Here is a 22,334-nt window from a genome sequence, read left to right on the forward strand (position 1 = left end):
TTTCCAAATTTGCTGGCATATTGAGTGCAGCACTTTCACAGCATCATCTTTCAGGATTTGAAATAGCTCAACTGGAATTCCATCATATCCACTAGCTTTGTTCGTAGTGATGCTTTCTAAGGCCCACTTGACTTCACATCCAGGATGTCTGGCTCTAGGTGAGTGATCACACCATTGTGATTATCTGGGTCATAAAGATCTTTTTTGTACAGTTTTTCTGTGTATTCTTGCCACCTCTTATTAATATCTTCTGCTTCTGTTAGGTCCATACCATTTCTGTCCTTTATTGAGCCCATTTTTGCATGAAATATTCCCTTGGAATCTCTAATTTTCTTGAAGATATCTATAGTCTTTCCCATTCTGTTGTTTTCCTCTATTTCTTTGCATTTATCGCTGACGAAGGCTTTCTTATCTCTCCTGGCTATTCTTTGGAGCTCTGCATTCAAATGGGTACATCTTTCCTTTTCTCCTTTGCTTTTTGCTTCTCTTCTTTTCACAGCTATTTGTAAGCCCTCCTCAGACAACTATTTTGCCTTTTTGCATTTCTTTTCCATGGGGATGGTCTTGATCCCTGTCCCCTGTACAATGTCAGGAACCTCCGTCCATAGTTCATCAGGCTCTCTGTCTATCAGATCTAGTCCCTTAAATCTATTTCTCACTTCCACTGTATAGCCATAAGGGATTTGATCATGGTGCAGTCAAAAAAAGAATGTCAATTGTTAACATCATGACACTTTATCTGCCCCCACCTGCCGCCCCCCAAATAATGCAGCGTGTCCAGGATATACTTCCATATGACCACAATTATTTTCAGATTTTTCTCCATTGCCAAAAAAATATCCCTTATAACCTTTTCTGAAAGGAAAAATCATGTAAAGTAATTAGCCTCCAACTAATAAAAATAAATGGGGGAAAAAAAAAAAGAAAGGAAAATCTAACCACGGTTCAAGCGGTCCACTCAGCTGCCATGCTTGTTTGCTCTCCGTCAAGAGTGACGTCCTTGCCTTTCTGTTTCCTTTGGACTCCCACCATGTTGACATTCTTGAGAAGCCCGGGGCTGTATTTTAGATTTGTCTGACTTTTCTTCATGGTTAGATGCATTAAAAAAACTTTTTTTTTTGGCAAGAATTCTACATTTTTAAGAATCCAAACTAGGACAAGGGGTCATGGAAGTTAGGACAGCGTGACGCGTGTACAAAGGTCTAAGATGTTGGGACTTTTCTAGAAGAGGGTCCTTGCAGCTCTCCCTCCACTCACCCCACAGATGCTGACACACCACATGGTTCTCTGTGGCCCTGGTTGGGTGGTTCTCACAGGCTTTTTTTACCTTGAAGTTCACAGGGAGTTTTGTCTGTAGATGTTGTCCATGGGATGTTGGTACTGCTATTTTTGTCTTTGCGGGGAAGGGGATTTGGTGACATTCAAAATCTGTACAAATCAAGAAGATACTTTTGAAAATGAAAAAAGTTGCTGAGAATCAGAAACAACAGCTGTGAATCAGAACTGTTCTGCAAAAATGCTGCCCGTGACCCAGAAATCCTAGTCCTAGGTAGAGATGAGACTCTGAAGATGTGGATTTTCATCATTCTTACTATGGTTTATCTGAGTATAAATTTGGGGATTACAATTGAACCTTCTTTGGGACTTCCCTGGTGGTCCAGGAGTTAAGACTTTGCCTTCCAATGCAGGGGGTAGGAGTTTGATCCCTAGTCGGGAAGCTAAGATTCCCACATGCCTCGAGGCCAAAAAAACCATAAAACATAAAACAACAGGAACAATATTGTAACAAATTCAATAATGATTTTAAAAACAGTCCACATCAAAAAAAGTCTTAACAAATTTTAATGTACTTTTTAGTATGTTGGGTCCCTTGTTTAAGGATTCCTGTATTTCATCAGTTTGGGAAAGTGTCAGCCGTTATCCCTTGTGATGTTGCCAGTCCTCTGGTCCCCCTGTTCCTCCTTCTGGAAATCTGATCCGATGTAACGCAGAACTTCCCATTCTATCCTCATCTCTTACCTTTGTCTTAGTTTCCCACGGCTGCTGTAACAAATTGCCGCAAACCAGGTAGTCTAAAACAACAGAAGTATTTTCTTTTACAGTTCGAGGATCCAAAACTCTGAGATCAAGTTGTTGGCAGGCTTGGTTCCTTCTAGAGGCTCAGAGGGAGAGCGTTCCATGCCTCTCTCCCAGCTTCCGGCGCTTCCGAAACTCCTCGGTGTCCTTGGCTTGTGGATTCATCACTCTGATCTCTGCCTCCATCGTCATATCATCTTCTTTTGTGCAACTGTGTGTCCTCTTCTTATAAGGACACTTGGATAATCTAGGATGATCTCATCTCAAGATCCTTAATTTCACCTGTGGAGAACCTTTGATCTCTGCCTCCAGTGTCACATCATCTTCTCCTTTTGTGCAACTGTGTGTCCTCTTCTTATAAGGACACTTGGATAATCTAGGATGATCTCATCTCAAGATCCCTAATTTCACCTGTGGAGAACCTTTTTCTAAGTACAATCACATCCACAAGCTTTGGGGGGATGTACCTTTTAAGGAGCCACCATTCAGCCCACCACAGTCTTTCTTTCATATTTTGACCTCTTTCTCTTTAATCTCTTTCCTCTGGGTCATTCAGTGATATCTTCAGTTTCCCTATCTTTTCAGCTGTGTTTATTCTGCGATTTATCTTGCCACCAAATTTTTATTTAAATGATTTTATTTTTAACGTCCAAAGTTCTGTTTGATTCTTTCTTAATCCTGCCAGGTTATTTTTGATAGTCTTTTGTTCCTTGATAATGTTGATTCTCTTTTATTTCTTCAAACATGTCATAAAGCTTATTTCATATTCTAAATATGATAATCCCAAAACTCTAAAGCCCTTGATGCTAAATTTGTGGTTTATTGTCTCTGCTGATGTTCACAATGACTGATTAGTTAAGGTAAAACCAACTGCTGCACACTTAACCTCCAAAATCTCAGTGGTTTAACACTCTGGGTCTTTCTCTATTACTTCTGTCATGTCAAGTTGGCGGATTGACCTGGGGCTATGTCCTGTGTGGTCATTCAAGGACACTGACTGACAAAGGGGCTCTGCCATGTTCAGCACGTGGCTTCCAGGATCGCCCTGAGCGCCAGCATCCTGCTTGTGGACAGGAGAGTCCCTAGAGGACCCCAAGCGTGGTCTTTATGGGCCAGGCCTGGAAATGCCATCTACCTCTTCTGCTTTCCTTCCTTTATCCAAACCACGGGTCATGGCTCCACCTGGATGCAAGGGTGGCTGGAAAATAGAATTGCTGGCTGGTCTGTTGCAACAATTATTCACTATGGAAGGAAAGCAAAGGCCATTGCTAAGAACTACCTGCCTGAGACATACGATGTTTCTCTGTGTCTCATGTCTTTCTTTCTTTCTTTTAGCTCATATTTGATTGAACTTAGTCTGTGGCAAATCTGAGAGCTTAAATTGGAACTTAAGAGAAGATATTCATTTGCTTTGCTAAGAAAGAAGGGACACTACTGACCTGGAGCACTTGTGAGCTTGGCAATATTTTACACTCACGTGCATATGTGTGTGTGTTAACCCAAGATCTAGTTACATTGTATACTGTAGTTTTATTGTAGAGGGAGAGTCTTTCAGAGCATACACATCAGTGTTCCTCGCTTACCTGTCAATGGCAAGTATCTGAGCTCTAATATTCAAGTTTATTTTGTTGGCTGTGCAATCTAAAATGAGAAGCTATTCACTTATTCCTATATACGATATATGCCTGATAGAATCTCATATTCTCGTTAGGTCCGTTGGTCTGACACTGGTTTACAACTCAAGTCCGGACCAGGGATCCCTCCTACAGGTTTTCGTTTGCTGCAGCGACTAAGGGATCTGCCCTGGGTGTGTGGTCGCCTGGCCCCCCTGGCCTCTCTCTGTACCTCGCCCTGAATCCTCAGCATGTTTAGTATCTTCACAAGCAGCTCTGGGGGTGCTGGGATGCCTTTACATATGAAAAATATCAGAACAAAATACCAGGCTGGCAAAGGTGCGCGGTGCCCAGCGAGACCCTGGGTGAGGCTGCGAGTGGTGATGATTGTGACGGCCAGTAGAGGGCAGTGTCGGGCCAGGCATTTCCCAGGCGCAGGGGGAATGTCATAAACGCCTGAGGTTAGTTTCCGAATTGGGAATTCACTGGTTACAAACCTTCCTGAGTAACGGTAATGGGTGGTAGTGCCTTTTTCTACGCCTCACCCCGCCCCCCCCCCACCCCAAGGAGATTTGAGAGTCTCCTTCAAGGGCTTGTGTGTGACTGTGAGACAATAAATAGGCCACCCAGCCTTACCCCTCCTGGAGCCATTGACCACTGCATGCTATTTGATAAGGTTGCCCTTTATTTATTTATTATTATTATTTTGGCCACATAGCATGTGGTATATCAGTCTCCCGATGAGGGATCCGACAAGGATCAAGCCTGCTCCCCCTGCATTGAAAGCTCAGAGTCTTAAGCACTGGACCACCAGGGAAGCCCAGTAGGGTTGCCCTTTAAAAGAGGATTTAGGTGGTGGTTTGCATTTTCCCCAATGCCTACTGTGTGCCAGACGTCATGCTAAAGTGTTGCCTACCCCAAATTATTTAACTCTGGACAAACATATGGGGCTTCCCAGGTGGCGTTAGTGGTAAAGAATCTATCAATGCAGGAGACCCAAGAGACTAGGGTTTGATCCTTGGGTTGGCAGTATCCCCTGGAGCAGGAAATGGCAGCCGACTCCAGTATTCTTGCCTGGGAAAATACCATGCGCAAAGGAGCATAATGGGCCACAGTCCATGGGTTCGCAAAGAATCGGACACGACTGAGCGACTAAGCACCGTGTACACACAAAGGTATGACTGTTTTTCAGAGGAGAAAGCTGAGGCTCTCTACAGTTAAACGACTTGTGTGAGATCCCAGTGTGGGGGCCAACTTTGATCTGTTGGGCTCCAAAGTGCTCTCCGCTCGGCCACATGCTTCTCATCGGTCCTCAGTTCCTGCCAGTTTTCATCCTTCCGGATGCTTCTATTTTTAACTCAAAAAGCTCCTCTATTCCAATGACGTCTTCTGTTTGGACTGGGAAGCTCTCAGTACATCAGAAAGATACTTCTTACACCTAGCCACGTGATGATGGTCCTCATTTGAGTTACTCTTTCATCCCCAGGGCCAGTTATCTTTCAACACATTTTATATATGCTAAGAGCACCTAAGGAGAATTATGTACACAGATCATTAGGCCAGGTGCAGTGTCAGCTCCAAACACTGTCTGTTTATATGCGGATCGCTCATTGATCTGGGCAGATAAGCTGTGGCTACAGCCATGACCTAAAGTGATTTTTTAATCCTATGATTTGGGAGACTGGTCTCACTATTCTATGGCCACACCTGACCCAAGGCAGTGAACTTGGATGGGCTAGCATCATACTTCACACATGGGTTCTTGTTTATTGTAGATTGGTTGGTTCACACTGGTGGTGGTTTAGTCACAGTTCTGACTCTTGTGACCCCATGGAGGGTAACCCGCCAGACTCCTCTGGTCTATGGGATTTCCCAGGCAAGAATACTGGAGCAGGTTGCTGTTTCCTTCTCCAGGGTATCTTCCCAACTCAGGGATGGAACCCGTGTCTCCTACATCGCAGGCAGTCTCCTGCACTGCAGGAGGATTCTTTACTGACTAAGCCACCAGGGGCTGGATTGAACCATTAACATTGTGATCACCTCACATGCCCGAATAGCTGAATCTGATCATCTTTAATCAATTGCTGTCATTAATGGTTGATCCAATAATGTTTTGGTACCTGTTGTTGGAGATCACCCATCAGCCATTCTAGGTTGTGCACCAGTTGAAAAAATGGATTGTCGAACATGGCTTGGATCCAGGACCAAGTGTGCCCTCCCCCTTTTTAAACAGAATTGAACTCCCCTCCTTACCCCCAGCCCTGCCCCAGTCACAGGTGGGGGCAGCTGGAGAACTAGAGCAACCCCCTGCCCTGGTGGGAGGAAGACTCCTGTCCTGGGTGAATTTATGGGGAGGGAACACAGAAGGGGCCTCCCACCACCAGCAGGCAGACAGGATGGGAGGTGGCTGCAGCCTGCTACTATGCCAGTAGCAGGAGGACTGTGGCTGACCTGACGTCACTGCGGGAGGGGAGGGTGGCTGAGTGGGGAGGAGTTGGATGCTTTATCTTTAGGGAGAGGGAGAAGAAGCTTCTAGACTGAGGTGTTGGTGGGTTCTCTCTTGTGTATGATGTATTCCCTGGCAGCTCAGACTGTAAAGAATTTGCTTGCAGTGTGGGAGACCTGGGTTCGATCCCTGGGTTGGGAAGATCCCCTGGAGAAGGGAATGATAACCCCTCCAGCTGCCTGGAGAATTTCATGGACAGAGGAGCTGGGCGAGCTTCAGTCCATGGGTTTGCAGACACGACTGAGTGACTAAAACACACTCTTGTGTATGGAAGATTAAGGGCCAGGAATAAGGACATTCCCCCTCCAAACATCTACCATCTTTAAAATATTTTTTTCTTTGAGACTCAATTTTATGTATTATTTTTATTTTTCAACTTTTTGGCTGCATGGCCTGTGGGATCTTAGTTCCCCAACCAGGGATTGAACCCGTGTCCCTTGCATAGGGAATGCAGAGTCTTAACCACTGGACCATCAGGGAAGTCCCACACCTACCATCTTTGGAAGTCCCTAGAAATGCTCATGCAGGAGACCTGAGTTTGATCCCTGGGTTGGGAAGATTCCCTGGAGGAGGGTGTGGCAACTCACTCCAGTATTCTTGCCTGGAGAATGCCGTGGATAGAGGAGCCAGGTGGGCTAGAGTCCATGGGGTCGCAAATAGTCGGACATGACTGAGCGACTAAGCACAGCATAGCACAGAAATGCTCAATAAAATGGGAGTGTGTTTCAGAAGGGATTCCATCTTAAATGCAGTAATTAATTCAAGCTCTTTTCCAGCTTTGTGCTGAGATGAGGATAGATTAAATTGCCTGGAAATATCCTTGAGCTTTGGTAAAAATTAGATTTCCTCAAATAAAGAGTGTTTAAAAGTCCCAAGCTTACGTTTTTGTCCTTATTCTGGAAAATAACTTTTGTTTCTGTACCTGTCTTCTAGTTGCTAAATAATTACACCAAGCTAGCATGTTCCAGAAAAATAATACATTCTTTTGAGTCCAGTGACCTCAAAACTCTGAGCATGAATACCTCCAATCAAAAAATCTCTCCCCTCTTAACATTCTGGGGTTATTTTTGTTGCAGTCCCTACACTTCACACTATAATCAAAGCCTGTTATCTCGGACTTGCAATATTTGTGACTCAGACTTAATCAGGACTGTGTCTAGCACATACATCAGTCGTTGCATTTAAAGATGTGCAAATTGTGAACTTTTCTTTCAGCTTGATCTTGCATATTTCTCTTGAAACCGCTTCTTTAACACACCAAATTCTGTCTTTGATCAAGTTAAGAAAATAAGATGTATTTCCTAGCAAAGGTGACCCAAAAGCCAATTGCAGTTTGTAAGTTAGGTCAGTTCTTCGAGCAGTGCACTCTTCATTCTTTCATATCTCTTGGGTATCGAGTAGTTCCTTGAACATTCACTAGTCTAAACAGGGTCTCAACTCATCTGTAGACCCTCCAAATGGAAAAGTGCAGAGAGGAGTCTAGCGGTGGAAAAGTCTGGCTTATATAATGTTCTCAGGCTGCCGGGCTCTGAATCCAGCATGCAGTTACTTCTTGGCATCGTGTCAATTTGAGGTGATGTCTGTGCATACGTTCAGTCTCTAAAATGCACCCATTAACTGGAGACCCCTACACTGCAGACCTTTGGGAGCCTCTCGTTCCGCAGCTGGACGCCTTCCAGAGGGAGAGGGAGGGTAGGAGTCCCTATCCGCTTTGTTAGCACCCTTTGTCTGGCAGACTCCCCTCCTTCAGAGATATTTCTGGTACAGTTTGTGCATGATAATCAATTGCCAGCGGCAGGCGGGTCTGGCTTTTCTGAAGATCCGAGCTCCTCCCTGTGATCACCTCGGGGTGAGCCTTAGAGGCAGTCCCTGATCTGGGGCAGTTTCTACCCAAATGACCAAACCCTGGTGGGCTGGGGAGCCACCCGGTGGCCGGAGGGGAGAGGCTGCTGGGGAGGGTGTGGGCATTGAGTCCCCAAGACCTGGCTTTGAACTGGGGCTCTGCCCTCGTACCAGCTCCCTGGCACTAGCCTTGCCCCTCAGCCGTGCTGAGCGTTACTCTCCCACCTGCAGCACGGGCACAGTATTCTCTGCCTCTCAGAGTTGTGTTGGAGACTTAACGAGACGGAAGCACCTAGTTCCAGGTACAGGGAAGGTGGGGGAGACCTGGGAACTAACTAGTCCTCTTACTAAGCTAATCAGCAGACACCCGTCAAGTTGACTCAGACCTTTGGCCTTCAGGTCATGACTCCTCCTGAGTCTAACTCCAGCCCAGGTAAAGTGCTTCCTGAGTGGGCTGCTCCCCAGAGCCTGACCCCTGACCCCTTACGGTCCCCGGAAGTCAAGCGGTCCTTGAGGGCAGATGCTCTATGATGGCATGAAAGCTGGTCCAGCAGCGGCAGCAGCTCCATCTCTGTGGGTGCATTAGGGCTGTGGAGGGTACCCAGTGCCAGGTGAACTAGTGACCCCTGGTGAGCTGGTGTTAGAGGGTCATCGTGGTCAAGAGTGAGGACTCTGGGTCCAGGCTCCCTCGGTTGAATCCTGGCTCCACTTCACCTGCCGGTGTGAGAATTCAATCCAGGTACCTCTCCGGGCCTCACTTACTTCACCTGTAAAGTGGGCCTACCACGAGTACTTGCCCGTGAGGGTGATCGTGAAGATTAAACACGCTGGTTTCCTAAAGCTGCTTTAAGTTCCACAAGTTGGGTGACTTGGGACACCACAAATGCACTGTCTTGCTGTTCTGGGGGTCAGAGGTCAGAAACCAAGGAGTTGGTAGGGCCCCGGTCCCTCTGAAGGCACCAGGGGAGGGTCCTTCCTTGCCACTCCCCGCTTCTGGGGTCCCTGGTGCTCCTTGGCTTGTCGATGACCATCTTCTCCCTGTGGCTTTACAGCATCTTTCCTCTGTGCATGTGGGTCCCAGTGCCTAAATGCCCCCTTTATAAGGACATCGGATTAGGGGCCCCCTGTGACCTTATTTGAATTTGATTTCCTCCGTAAAGATCCACTTTCCAAATAAGGTCACCTTTTGAGGTACTGGGTGTTGAGGACTTCAGTATATTTTTTGGGGGAGGGTACCATTCAACCTGAGGAGGGCATGGCAACCCACTCCAGTATTCTGGAGAATCCTCATGAACAGGGGAGCCGGGTTGGCTACAGTCCATAGGGTCGCAAAGAGTTGGTCATGACTGAGCGACCAAGCACTGCACAGTGCCACTCAACCTGTAACAGACGGACTCAGAACAAACCTTGGAACACAGTAAGCATTGCATATGTTTTTAAACTATTTTTGTCTTTAATACTCACCACAGTCCAGCCAGGGAAGTATTATTATCCCCATTTTATAGATGGAAAAGTGAGGCTCTGAGAATTTACAGATTAGCCTCAATTTCCACAGCTAGAAACACCCCAACTCTGACCTGTCTGACCACGGGCTCATGCTCTCTGCACTGTCCCCGTCAACCTCTCAGGGATGGACAGCTTGCCCGCAGCTGGTGCCGGGTGTCCATTATGCATGGTTGTGACCCAGACTCCCAGCAGGTGTGGCCACAGAGGCCTGCCTGCCTGCAGCTCTGGGCCCAGAAGTCACCTGAGTACTGCCTCTGGGTGAAAATGTGTACGCTCTAAAAGAGTCATTTCCTAAGTCCACATTAATATTTTATAACCTGTATTTATATCTCCATGTTTTGACTAAACTGATGTGCCTAAAGTATGACTTCACTTTTCAACCAGCTGTTTTGATATCTAGGAGACGTGGCCATATTCAGCTAACGGAAACACATGGATGTCAGAAAAACAATGAATGGCTTTAGAAATTAAAGATTAGTATAACTTTGTAAAGGTGATTGTACACCCCAAGAATTCAGAAAGCTTTTGTATAATAGAGAAATTCCTCATTGGTTGTGGAACCTGAGTGTTTAGTGATTGAATTCACTATGTCGCTGTTTCTCGGCATGTGTGTTTAGAGACATAAATAAATGGTCTAAAAAAGGCCAAGAGGTCTCATCTTGAAATCAGCATAGTTTTATGCTCCAGATTGCAAATATAACCACTAAAACTATTGCAACCATGAAAAGTGAAGTGCCCAGAAATGATCATGAAAGAGAGATGACCCAGTTCAAGTCGCTCGTATCTCTTTGCCCGCCGCCCCCCTGTCCCCCACCGCCATCCACATATGATTTATTAGCACTGGGCCAGTGAGCAAAAATTCAACCCCTTTGCAGCTAATACATATAAAATGTGGAGAGTCATTCCTTACTTCTGAATCCATAGGTGGTGAGTTAGGCCAGGGGTTTCCCTGGTGGCTCAGATGGTAAAGAACCTGAGATGCAGGTTCAGCCCTTAGGTGGGGAAGATTACCTGGAGGAGGGCATGGCAGCTCACTCTGGTGCTCTTACCTGGAGAGTCCCATGGACAGAGGAGCCTGGCAGGCTACAGTCCATGGGGTTGCAGAGTCAGGCACGACTGAAGCGACTGAGCAACACGCACGCACAAGTTCGAACAGGAGACCAGCTGGGGTGTCTTCCGTTCCTGAGATGTGTGTAGGGTCAGATGCACTCACAAGGCGTGTGCCGGGACCTTAGGCTCCGGTGGTCCCCATATCCAGTTAAGGACTCACTCCTCCACCTAAGAAGTCAACACGATTGATTTTCTTGAGAAGCCCACGCCTTAGCATTCTCTTTGGCGGTTGTGCTGGGAATTCTCCATCGGTCTCTGCCCTCCTCCCCCTTCTCTGGCCTGCCTGGAGCCCCGGAGGATCTCACGGAGAGCCTCGGCTGGACAGCACTGGGGGGACAGTGGAGGCCTGCATTGATCTCCCCCAGGCTCCCTGCTGGCCACACCAGCTCCCCCTGCCCTTCAAGCCTGGGGGCAGGTGCACGATGGTGAAAATGGAAAAAGCCCGGGTTGCTTCACCATCTCTTATTGGCCCCCCAGGGCCCTGGCCACCCCTTTACAAACAACCCCTTTGATAAGCAACCATGTGTCATGCCAGGACATTGGCTGAGTGAAGCTCTGACCGTTTTGAATTGTACTAGCCCAGCATGTCAGTAAGGAGATCTTGCCTTCCCAGGAAAGGGAGCCCTGAGTGAGGGTGGAAAGTTCTACATTTCACCTGAACAAAACGTTCTCCCCCTCATCTCATCATTGTATATACATGCTATCACCTCAGTTGAATACCTCCTGATTTTACTTCTTCTCCTTCACTGTGACTGTGAAATAGGGGCAAATAAAGGATGCTTTCTCTAGACCTGCCAGATAGAATACAGGATACTTGGTTAAATTAGAAGTTTAGGTAAACAACAAATAATTTTTTAGCAGAAGTATGTTCCATGGAATATTGGGGACATATTTATAGTAAAAAATTATTTATCTGAAACTCAAATTTAACTGGGAATCTTAGAACTTTTCTTTTTTTTAACTAAAATAAATATAACAACTCCAACTAGAGTGGCCTTCTGAAGTGGGTAGTTCCTGTTCAAAGAAACATTTTTTTTGTTTTTTGTTTTTCCTTTTTGTCCTTCCTTATTTTCTTCCTTCTTTCCCCTTACTCCCATTTTTTAAAGCATTCTATAAGCTAATAAATTAAAAGATGCTTGCTTTTTGGAAGAAAAGCTACGACAACATATGCAACATATGCAACCTAGGTAGCATATTAAGAAGCAGAGGCATTACTTTACCAACAAAGGTCCATCTAGTCCAAGCTTTGGTTTTTCCAGTAGTCACGTATGGATGTGAGAGTTGGACTATAAAGAAAGCTGAGCACTAAAGAATTGATGCCTTTGAACTGTGGTGTTGGAGAATACTCTTGAGAGTCCCTTGGACTGCAAGGACATCTAACCAGTCCATCCTAAAGGAAATCAGTCCTTTTCCAATGAGTATTTGAAGGTCTGATGCTGAAGCTGAAACTTCAATACTTTAGCCACCTGATGCGAAGAACCGACTCATTGGAAAAGACCCTGATTCTGGGAAGGATTGAAGGCAGGAGAAGGGGATGACAGAAGATAAGATGGTTGGATGGCATCACCAATGTGATGGACATGAGTTTGAGCAAGCTCTAGGAGTTTGTGATGGACAGGGAAGCCTGGCGTGCTGTAGTCCATGGGGTCGCAAAGAGTCGGACATGACTGAGCAACTGAGCTGAACTGAACTGAACTGATGAGCTAATGAGGGCTTCCCAAGATGCACTAGTGGTAAAGAATCCAACTGCCAATGCAGGAGGCATAAGAGACTTGGGTTCAACCCCTGGGTTGGGAAGATCCCCTGGAGCAGGTAATGGCAACCCACTCCAGTATTCTTGCCTGGAGAATCCCATGGACAGGGTGCCTGGCGGGCCACAGTCCATGGGGTCGAAAAGAGTCGGACAGGACTGAGCAACTTAGTGCGCATGCATGAGCTAATGATCTCTGCAAACTTAGGAGTGAAGCAGGAGCTTTGGAGGGCTGAACTGTTTTTGAGAGAACTTTGAAGTTCAGGGAGAAATTTGGGAGGTAGGTGATATGTAGCAGAGATGAATCAGTAAGGTGTGCACGGTCAGAGTTTTTTGAGTGAGGGGCCAAGGAGGAAACCTTGGTGGGGGAAGCTGGAAGGACTTTTAAGAACCTGGATGTCTAACCCTCAATCTGCAGTTCTTTGCACTGCTCTGTCTCCCTGTTCGTACCCCACTGAGTCCCCAGTTAAGTTTACCAGACTCGTGTATGTTTCATGTGAGCAGGTTTTTTGTGCCAGGCAGGAAAGCAGTGAGCGTCACTTCTGGGGTGCCATATGTTATGACAGCAGGAGTCTAGAAGGACAGATAGCTGCGATGTAGTGAGTGTCACGGGGAAGTGCAAGAATTTAGTGGAAACGGGGTTGGGACAAATCAGGTGGAGAGCTCAGAAGAAAGGAGGCTCCAACTGATCTCCAGATTTCATTTGTCAGCATGACTCTCTACCCTCTTATTAATAATGTAACTTAATGTTCAGAGGTTTTACTATGTGCTCTGTGTTCATCTATGTGGTGGTGGTTTAGTTGCTAAGACATGTCCGACTCTTTGCAACCCCATGGACTATAGCCCGCCAGGCTTCTCTGTCCATGACATTTTCCAGGCAACAATACTGGAGTGGGTTGCCATTACCTTCTCCAATTTATGTATGTATTCATAGGCATATGTATGTACAGAGCTTCATTTGGAGGAGGCGGGGGAGGAGGGGAGGAGGTTGATCTTCCTTAATACTGTACCTGAAATCCACCTGAGATTTGTGGTCTGTGATGGTGTCAGGAAAGTTTCTACTGATGTTTTGAGCAAAGGGTCTGAGTAATCAAACTACAGTGAGGCTCTGTTTAGAAAGCCCAGAGCAGGGAAAAATCAAGAAGAGTTGCAGATGCATAAAAATAGAGACAGGTCAGGCAGAAATATGGAAAGGAGAGCTTGTGGGCTGCAGAAGCCGGTACACTGTGCTCTGTTCTGTTCTTTTCTGCTTTTGCCCAAGCAATAAAAACAAAAGCGCGAGAGAAGGCCAGGGTGGGTAAGGAAACCAGCTTGAGGAAGGGCAGACTCAGAGTCACAGACACAGACTGCCAGCCTTCATATATTCATGCAAAGGAAAATCAGCTCAGCTGGGAGAGAAGATTTGAGCAGACGAGGAGATGGAGAGCAAACGTCTCCTGCTGGCTTCCGTGAAAGGCAGTGCTTCCCAGAACAAAGGGATGCCCCTGGGGACCAGCCCGGCATCTGTGATTAAGCCTTTGAAGAATACACCCTCTCACTTCAACTCAAGGCCCAGTACATTAAAAGAATAAAACCCACTTTCTGAACAGGGTTCCGAGATGACCTTCTTGTTGAAAGGTCTCCCTCTTCACTTTGAAACCCTTTAATCATAGAAGGGAAACCACTGGTTCCAGGATCTTCTTGGGCACCATCCTCTCCCAGGAAGTGGTCAGGACCCTCCCTGCTGGTGCTCATGTCGTTCATCCCCTGGAGAGGGGTTGGGTCTCGGGACAGTGGGGATGGATGATTTACCTGCTTAGGCCTGAGCTCCCCTTAGAAGGGATGTGCCACTTTGGGCCAGCCTGGACCAGCCTCGGTACCGGTGGGGACCAAAGCTGTCTCTGGAGGTCTTGTCTCAAAGACGCTTCCCTGGAGAGAGCCATAATTAAGGTCTCTGAGGCTCACCGGAGTCTAGAGGCTCCATGACCAATTGGTATGGAAAGAAGATACAAAAACTAATGCTAGGTCCTCCTATCATTGAGAACAGAAGACCCTTTAGAGAAAAAGTGAAGAGACCCAGATGACCACAGGAAAAAAGACTTCATCATCTGAAATGTAAAAATATGGTAGAGCTATGCATTAGCTGCACACAAAGATCCTAGCTCTGCTCAGTGAGGCCTTATGAGTATTTAAAAAACACAAGTGGGAGAAGTAGAGAATTTAGTTTAGCAGAAATTCTCGGGGAGAATATTCTCTGCCTCCCTCTCTCACACATACATGCACACACCCCCTCCCTCATAATCCAGTCATGTTACAGCTCTATAATCTAGGGGGCGCCATCACTTTTCACCCATGAGGGAAAGAGCAAAAGATAGTGAGAAAGCCTGTAAATTTTGGGTCTAGAGTGTTGAAAGCGAGTGTTGAAAAGAAGAGGGAAATTTCATCAAATGATATTGTAGAGTTTCTCAGACATACAAGGATGGAAGTTTTAAATACTTTAAAAAAGTTTTTTTTTGTTTGTTTGCTTCATGCTTCTCTGAATACAGCACATTTTCAAAACTGAATCATATGAGGCCCCTTGCTTAGATCTGGGTTTCATGCATTTCTTCTAGAGTAATCGAAACAGTTCCAATTAAAAGTAGAAATTGCTGAACGCACACACACACACACACACACACCTTCTCCCTACTATTCGAACTTTTTGGCCAGCGCTATAATAACAAGGGCTTCCCTGGTGGCTCAGTGGTAAAGAATCTGATAGCCAGTGCAGGAGACGTGGGTTCAAGCCCTGGGTCGGGAAGATCCCCTGGAGGGGGAAATGGCAACCCACTCCAGAATTCTTGCCTCGAGATTCCCATGGGAAGAGGAGCCTGGAGGGCTATAGTCCATGGAGTAGCAAAGAGTCTTAACACGACTTAGTGACTAACAACAACATGCATAACAAGGTACTTGAGTATGGGGACCACATTTATTCAAATGTGAATCTTTACATCCAGGGGAGCATTTAATAAATGTTAGTTGGAGGAATAAATGAAACTAGGAAGTTCTGTAGTCATTGGATAATTTGCTCAAAGTTTTTATTTGTTTATTAATTCTGTCGATTCACACATGAAAGCTTTGGTCAGGGTCAAAAAACTAACTCCACAGCTTTGAGCAAAAATAATTTTGTTTGGCTCTCTGGGCTTTAAATTGAAAGCATCAGTTGTGGAATGCCTGAGTTTCTATGATGAAATAAAAGGTTTTTACTTTGGGATATTTGGAGTCTGCAAATTTTCAAAATTATATTTTACGGTTTCTCCTTTTTTGATTAAAAGTAAAGTGTGGGTGTTGAGGGGTAGGCGCTGGCAGGAAGAAAGAACAACAGCAGACAAACAAGGAAACAAAAAAGCCACTTTGACGAAGCATCGTCAGTGAACTCGATGAAGCATGTGTCATCCCGGAGCCAAATGATGCTCACTAAAATCACAGCGATTTCTGATGCACTTGCCAATGTTTGTGTTATTTTTACTTTAAAGATGTAACAGATTGCTCCAAAATAAATAATTTAAGCCTCATGTTTCAAATGAGTCCAAGTGCTGCGTCTTTCACTTCTGCACCCAACAGAAGCTCCCCTCGTGTCTACACCACACTCCACTGGGAGGGCTGTTTTCTTGCTTTGTTTTTCAAAGCGGAGTCTGTTTTTCACCATTCTGTTCCAAACATCAGGGGTTCTATCATCATTTGGCACTTGAAGCGATAACTCCTCTTTATCTGGGAAAAATGGGAACAAACTCCGTGGCGTCTAGATTCGTGATCTGGTGGGAGGAGGACTTGGAAAGGCTGCAGAGAGAGCTCTGGGCTGAGAACATAACCCAAGCCCATGGGAATCTGCAGTGTTCACACCTTTTCTTTTCTGGACGTCCAGCCACGAACAATGGGTCAGGTTTTACACATGATGGTCTCAGTTTAACTTAAAATAGCTTCAGACTTGGCCAGTTACTTTCACTTGAAATGGCCTCATCATCAATCAATATTGAACTTCTTACTGGGTTGTTTGTCTTTATGGTACAATCTAAGAGAAAAGAAACATCTATGACTTTTTTAAAAAAATCAAAAAATAAGAATGTATGCTGTTCTCTGCTCCCTAAATAAGCACAAACAGCTTATAAATTCAGAAAATAAAGATGACATGTAAAAATACCAGAACAATAAACTGACAGCCATGTGTCTTCGTTAATGCAGGTCGCCACTGTGAGGTCCATCACATGACCGAGAACTACATGTGGGACTCCAACACCAACAAGTCATTTAACATAGGTATCAACAGAGACAGCCGGTTGCCTCTCTGGTGGAATGGATCAGAACCTCTGTGGGTCACTCTGACCAAGGCCAAAAGGAAGGTCTACATGTACTATTGGCCAGGTGAGTAAACTGGCCTCCAGTCCACTCCAACCTTCCAAATCTCAAAGTACAGTGGCATCTCTGGGGACAAGCATGCATGTGGAGGTGTTTGAAGACCAAGCCAGGGTTTGAAAAACTGGGGTCTTTGTTCAAAAAATATCTTATGGATGTATTTTTTTATATTTTGCTATACATAGATATATTTGAAGACCAAGCCAGGGTTTGGAAAAGTGGGGTCTTTGTTCAAAAAATGGCTTATGGAAATTTTCCTCTATATTTTGTTGCCCTGTGGCATGTGGGATCTTAGTTCCCAGACCAGGGATCAAACCTATGTCACCAGCATTGGCAGGCAGATTCTTAACCACTAGGGAAATCTCCTTTATATTTTGGTTTGAACGCTAGCATCAGACCAGACACTATGCCATCTCTTACCATCCTTGGTTCAGCAATATTTATGCATTTTCATGGGCAGAATTTTGGATACCCAGGAGAGATAAGTAATAGGGTGCTTATTTGCTTTACAAAAGAATTTGGAGTACAATTTCTATAGATTTTGAGATCCCCTACAATACTGGAAAGAGGGTTCAAAGCTCTTACAACTTTTTGGTTGTGCATTAAATGAAGCCTCTGTATTAATAGTCTGCCTGCACATCATAGGTCAGTGAGAAACTGAAGGACTTAACTTACTCCAGTGAGGGAGGTAAGCAGTCATGTAGACTGTCCTGGAGGCTGCAAGCAGCCTTAGCATCTCTCATCTTTTTGTTTTATTCTATATTTTGGCTGCACCGTACAGCTTGTGGGATCTTAGTTTCCTCAACCAGGGATTAAACCTGTGCCCCCTGCAGTGGAAGCACAGAGTCTGAACCACTGGACCACCAGGCAAGTCCGGGAGGCTCTCATTTTATCAGCCAAAACTCTGTCATTAAGGCTGACAGGATTCCATGACAGCAAAATAATCAACTCACCTCTGTCTTCCCATTAATGGGAGGTGTTGCTAAGCAAGTGCACAATGTGACTTTTCCACACACATGGCTGCAGACACTTTTTTCTTGTGGTGTAATCCTAGATGATTGTCCTTGTGGAAGGAGAGATGGGGGAGGCCTAGAAGAAGTGAAGGGATACAGGCAGAGAAGCTGCTGGAGGGATTTCGCAGGGCTGGGCTGGTGGCAGAGCAGCCTGATGAAATGGTGAGAGCGTGGTGGGTTCTGGGGGCTGGGGGAGCCTGGAGAGAAGGGTGAGTAAGCCCGGGCTGAGTCACAGGTGGCCCACGTGGAGGACGTGGGCCTTGAGCAGGAGTTTGGAGGATGCTGGTTGGAGGCGGTCACGTGCAGAGTGGTTCAGGGCATTCAAGGCCATGCCAGCTCCCAGGGGAGGAGTGTGGAACACAGACAGATGGAGAACGGGCAACCTGCTATGCTGTGGCGAATGCCCTAAAGCCTCCAGTGAGCAGTGACTAGCACCCACAGGTGAGCCGGGGATGACCGGGGTGGCTTTCACATCACATCAGCTACTTCACCTCCGAGCAGCGAAACAGACAGACTGGTCCTGCTGCCAGTTGCCGAGCTGGGGGAGCATTAGAGTTGCTTCAGGAGACACCTGGGGTTTGGTCCCTAACGGCTACCTTGGCTGACGTGAGAAGAAGCTTTCAAGCAAGGGTAGGATTTAGAAGATGCCATCACCTTAAATGGGGGCTCCATTTTTCAAGGAGGTGGACGTAAGATTAAGAAAACAAGTGGGTGCCTCAGCCAAGCTAATCAGACTCCGAGAGGAGGCAAGCTTAGGTTCAGCACAACGTGATGAGGTCCGGAGCCAAACGTTGCCGCATTTTGAGGTCATTCTCAGTAGTCGGCATTGAAAAGCCCAAGGATTGTGGTGTGTAGGCCCAGCAGAGGCACAGATGGATCGCACTGTCTTAGGGGCCACCTCAGAACAGACCATCAAGACAAATATTGCCCTTCCACGGTATCCGGTTAATTTAACCTTCTGTGTCTGGAACTTGGGTTCTTCCTGCCTTGAAGAGGACCTTCCCCGGAATCTCCTCCCCTCACCCCACATGCTTCATCTGCCTATGTTCCCCCTCTCCCATGACTTTTTGGGTGGCTTTGGGTGCTGATGTTCGCGGAAAGGCAGAGGAAGACCCTAAAGGAGACAGTTGCTGTATTTCAGACTCCTCTCTGCCCTATTCCAGAGCATCACTCTTGATCTCACCTTGGGGCATCTGGCTCCGTAACCATGATCAACGATTTGAATTTATATATCGCCGAGTAGCTACAGAGTCTCAACGCTAGTTTGCATGTAAAGTATCTTGCTGCACCTCCAAAACGGTTCCTGAAGGGCAAGAAAAAGCCCGTCACTTTCTCTGAGTCCCAACTAATGTGACATGACAAATAAACCTTGAGGTCAGTGTGAGGTGTTACCTGTCAGGAGGGCAGAAGCTAAGACAGATAACCTCCTAGAATTTCCTCGGTGACCCAAACGAAGATTAGCTGTCTGGCTGTGTGGAAGTCTTGAGAGAAATTGGATGAAAAGTCTCTGGCTTCTTAGACACTGTCCAGTCCTTGTAAACTGGATCCACAAACTTAGATTCCTTGAGAGCCCGCTGGCTCTGAAGGCCCTGCCGCCCAGCCCATGGCCGGCGCACTCCGGCCCCTCCGCTCCTACTGGCTGACCGCCGAGGCATCAACAGCCACAGCTGTCCTTTTCCTTCCCTCCCCTGTCCCCTCCAGACACAGCGCCTGGCCCGGGGCGTTCCTTGGCCTCTGCAAGATTAAGCAGAGTGCAGTGGCTTTTCTTCCGAACGTGACTTGGTTTTCTTTTCCTTCTCAAATCCTCCTCTCCCCTCTCCACTCCCCACTGGACATTGTACAGACCTCTTGACGAGGCCTGGGAAATCTTCGTTGCTCCAGTGAGCTGTGTTATGACACTCCAAGTCTCGCCATGAAGTCAATATTTAGAAGTGCAATTTAGAAATGGCAGGAGTTCAAGTCTTCCTGTCAGGTAGATAAAGCGGCAGACTGAAAAATTGATCACTGCTGAAGAGTCCAAAGGACCCCACCTCAAGTCTTGAGAAATTTAATATTGTAAACAGACCCTTTATTTCCCCACCCAGTGGTGCCATGGTGTTGCGCAGTGGGGAGATGGTCCCCTCAGGAAATGATCCCAGGCCCTAAATCAAATACTTGGAGGGAAGACTCCCCCAATCAGCCAGGGTCTAGGAGTGCTCTGTGAAGGATGAGTTGAGGGTGTGTCGTCCCTTAATTTTATTCCCCTATTCCATCCATTGCTTTGAAGTCCAGGGGGTTTTACTGAGGAGGAAAAAGAAGAGGCTCCAATATTACTTCAGATGGAGACCAAACCAAGGAGAAGGATGCCTGGGGGGGAGGAGGTGACATGGGGGAATATAGGAGGGCAAGTAAAACATTGCATGGAAATAGAATTTGGGCTCTGTGAACAATTGATGTTACTTTACACAGTGGCAGAAGTTTTTAGGTTTATTCTCATGGCTCTGATGAAACCCCCCCAAAGGAACAAAAACAGTAGCCTTTTAGGAGTCTGTGGTTAAAACTCTTGGAGCAAGCGTCTGAAGACTCTAAGGTTACATCTTCAGTCATGATTTTGCAGCACTAACTCCATAAGTCCAAGCAGTTAGGAAGACTTGGGGGCAACCGATCATGTGGCTGGGGATGGTGTTGGGTGGGGATATGGCCTCTGTCCTGTCCTATGCAGGTGTTGAGACAAACAAGACACCTTATGTGGGGAAAGACACATTTCCAACTGGCTTCTCCTCCCCTGCCTCGCAGAGGTGGGCTGGGTGGGGAGTTAACAGGAGGGTATGTGACCCAGGTCCAGTCCAGTTTGTGTGTGCTCAGCTGCCCAGGTGTGTCTGACTGTGACCCCATGGACTGTAGCCCACCAGGCTCCTCTGTCCATGAGGATTCTCCAGGCAAGAATACTGGGGTGGGTTGCCATGCCATCCTCCAGGGGATCTTCCCAACCCAAGGATCAAACCCAGGGATCAAACCCAGGCCTTCCTCATTGCAGACAGATTCTTTACTGTCTGAGACACCAAGGAAGCTTCCCAGTCCAGTTTGGGTTGTTAAAATCAAGTTGATTTAGTCTGGATAAGTGAGGAGACACTTCCTGGCTACTGATCAGGACTTTTGGATTGTTCACAGCATCTTGCCCTGACCCACCATGCTAGGTCCCTGACAGCTTTCCCTTGGCCAAACTTAGATGAATGAACTTAGGCTTGGGGCAGTCTGGGAGCCCAGCATCAATCATCCAAATGTGTAAGTTCTTGGATTCTATCTATATGTGACTCCAAACATCCGGACCAGAGACTGGAATTTTTTGTCAAACATTTAACATTCAAACACAGGGACGCAGATTTTCACTAAATTTTCCAGTAACACTGTCAGTTTGGCATTGACCTTTGAGATGGATGCAATTTTAGGACCCAAAGAGGCTTTAGTCAATATGTAATTTTCGGGTTCCTACACTTGTAAATCAAGATCTCTTTAGGAAACTGATCAAAACTATGTTTTGTCTTGTTTCATTTTTTTGGTAGAAAAACAAACACATACATACTACACTCACAATTCAGTGCTCATATAATGCAAGAGACTACAGTGATGAGAAATACCAGATGGTCTTTGACATGACAACATATATACATCTATACTATCTAGTAGATTTTTTTTTTTTTCAATGTGAGAGAAACATGTCTTAAAAACTCATCAAAGTATCAATAAAACCCCCCAAATCCTCTGGTTCATGTTGTCTGCCAAGAGTAGGCTTGGGCCAGAATTCCCTAAGAGTCTCTGGATGGCATCACTGACTCAACGGACACGAGTTGGAGCAAACTCAGAGAGACAGTGAAGGACAGGGAAGCCTCGCGTACTGCAGTCCATGGGGTCACAAAGAGTCGGACACGGCTTGGTGACTGAACAACAACTCTGGTTAAATGCACCTTGGGTTCTTTCCTTTGTTGGTACCTGGGGGTAAGGTCTGCATTGCTGCTGCTGTGGTCTGTCTGCATCAGCAAGGAAAAGATGACACATTCGCATTTCAAGTCAGAGGTTGTCTCAGAGAAGTGATCTATCTTTGAAAGCCTCCTTTCGAAGGCTCAGCCAGTTCCGCGCAGAGAGACGGGAGGGTGGTGTCGCTCTGGAGCGCTGCCTGCCACGGACTGCTCCCCCAGCTCTCCCGAGTCTCCAGAGCTGTTCAGCCACAGCCAGGCTCCTCTCATAGGACGGTGCCTCGGCCAAGAGAGCCCATAGTTTCTCAGCAACGTCCATTATAGTCACTGGAAAGCCTTGAAGAGAAACCCAGGCACACACTCCCCTTCTTCACAAATCATGGCAAATCTGCTTCTTCATAAAACGTCTTACAAGGGTGTGACTCAGGGCCCGTAATAAGCTCTCAGGAGACGGCCGTGAGCAAAACCAGATACAGGCTCTCCCCGCCTCTGCCCCCTCCCCCAGGGAACTTACCATCCATCCAGTCCAGGAGACAGATGATAATCTAATACTTGCCCAGATAAATGAAAAGTCCACTTGTTTAAAGTATAATG

General features: G+C 46.4%; 1 protein-coding gene across 4 annotated transcripts in view; it reads left to right on the forward strand.

Moving 5' to 3' along the window:
• ENPP6 (ectonucleotide pyrophosphatase/phosphodiesterase 6) overlaps positions 1-22,334 on the forward strand; it is a 105,693-nt gene that overhangs the window by 41,413 nt on the left and 41,946 nt on the right. For all 4 annotated transcript variants that reach the window (XM_070460087.1, XM_020876537.2, XM_020876536.2 and 1 more), the window contains exon 2: positions 16,604-16,783. In XM_070460087.1, the coding sequence (XP_070316188.1) occupies positions 16,627-16,783 (157 nt within the window). In that variant the 5' untranslated portion in view covers positions 16,604-16,626. The remainder of the gene's footprint in view (positions 1-16,603; positions 16,784-22,334) is intronic.

This window comes from Odocoileus virginianus, chromosome 32 (genome assembly GCF_023699985.2).
Source record: "Odocoileus virginianus isolate 20LAN1187 ecotype Illinois chromosome 32, Ovbor_1.2, whole genome shotgun sequence".
Lineage (NCBI taxonomy): Eukaryota > Metazoa > Chordata > Mammalia > Artiodactyla > Cervidae > Odocoileus > Odocoileus virginianus.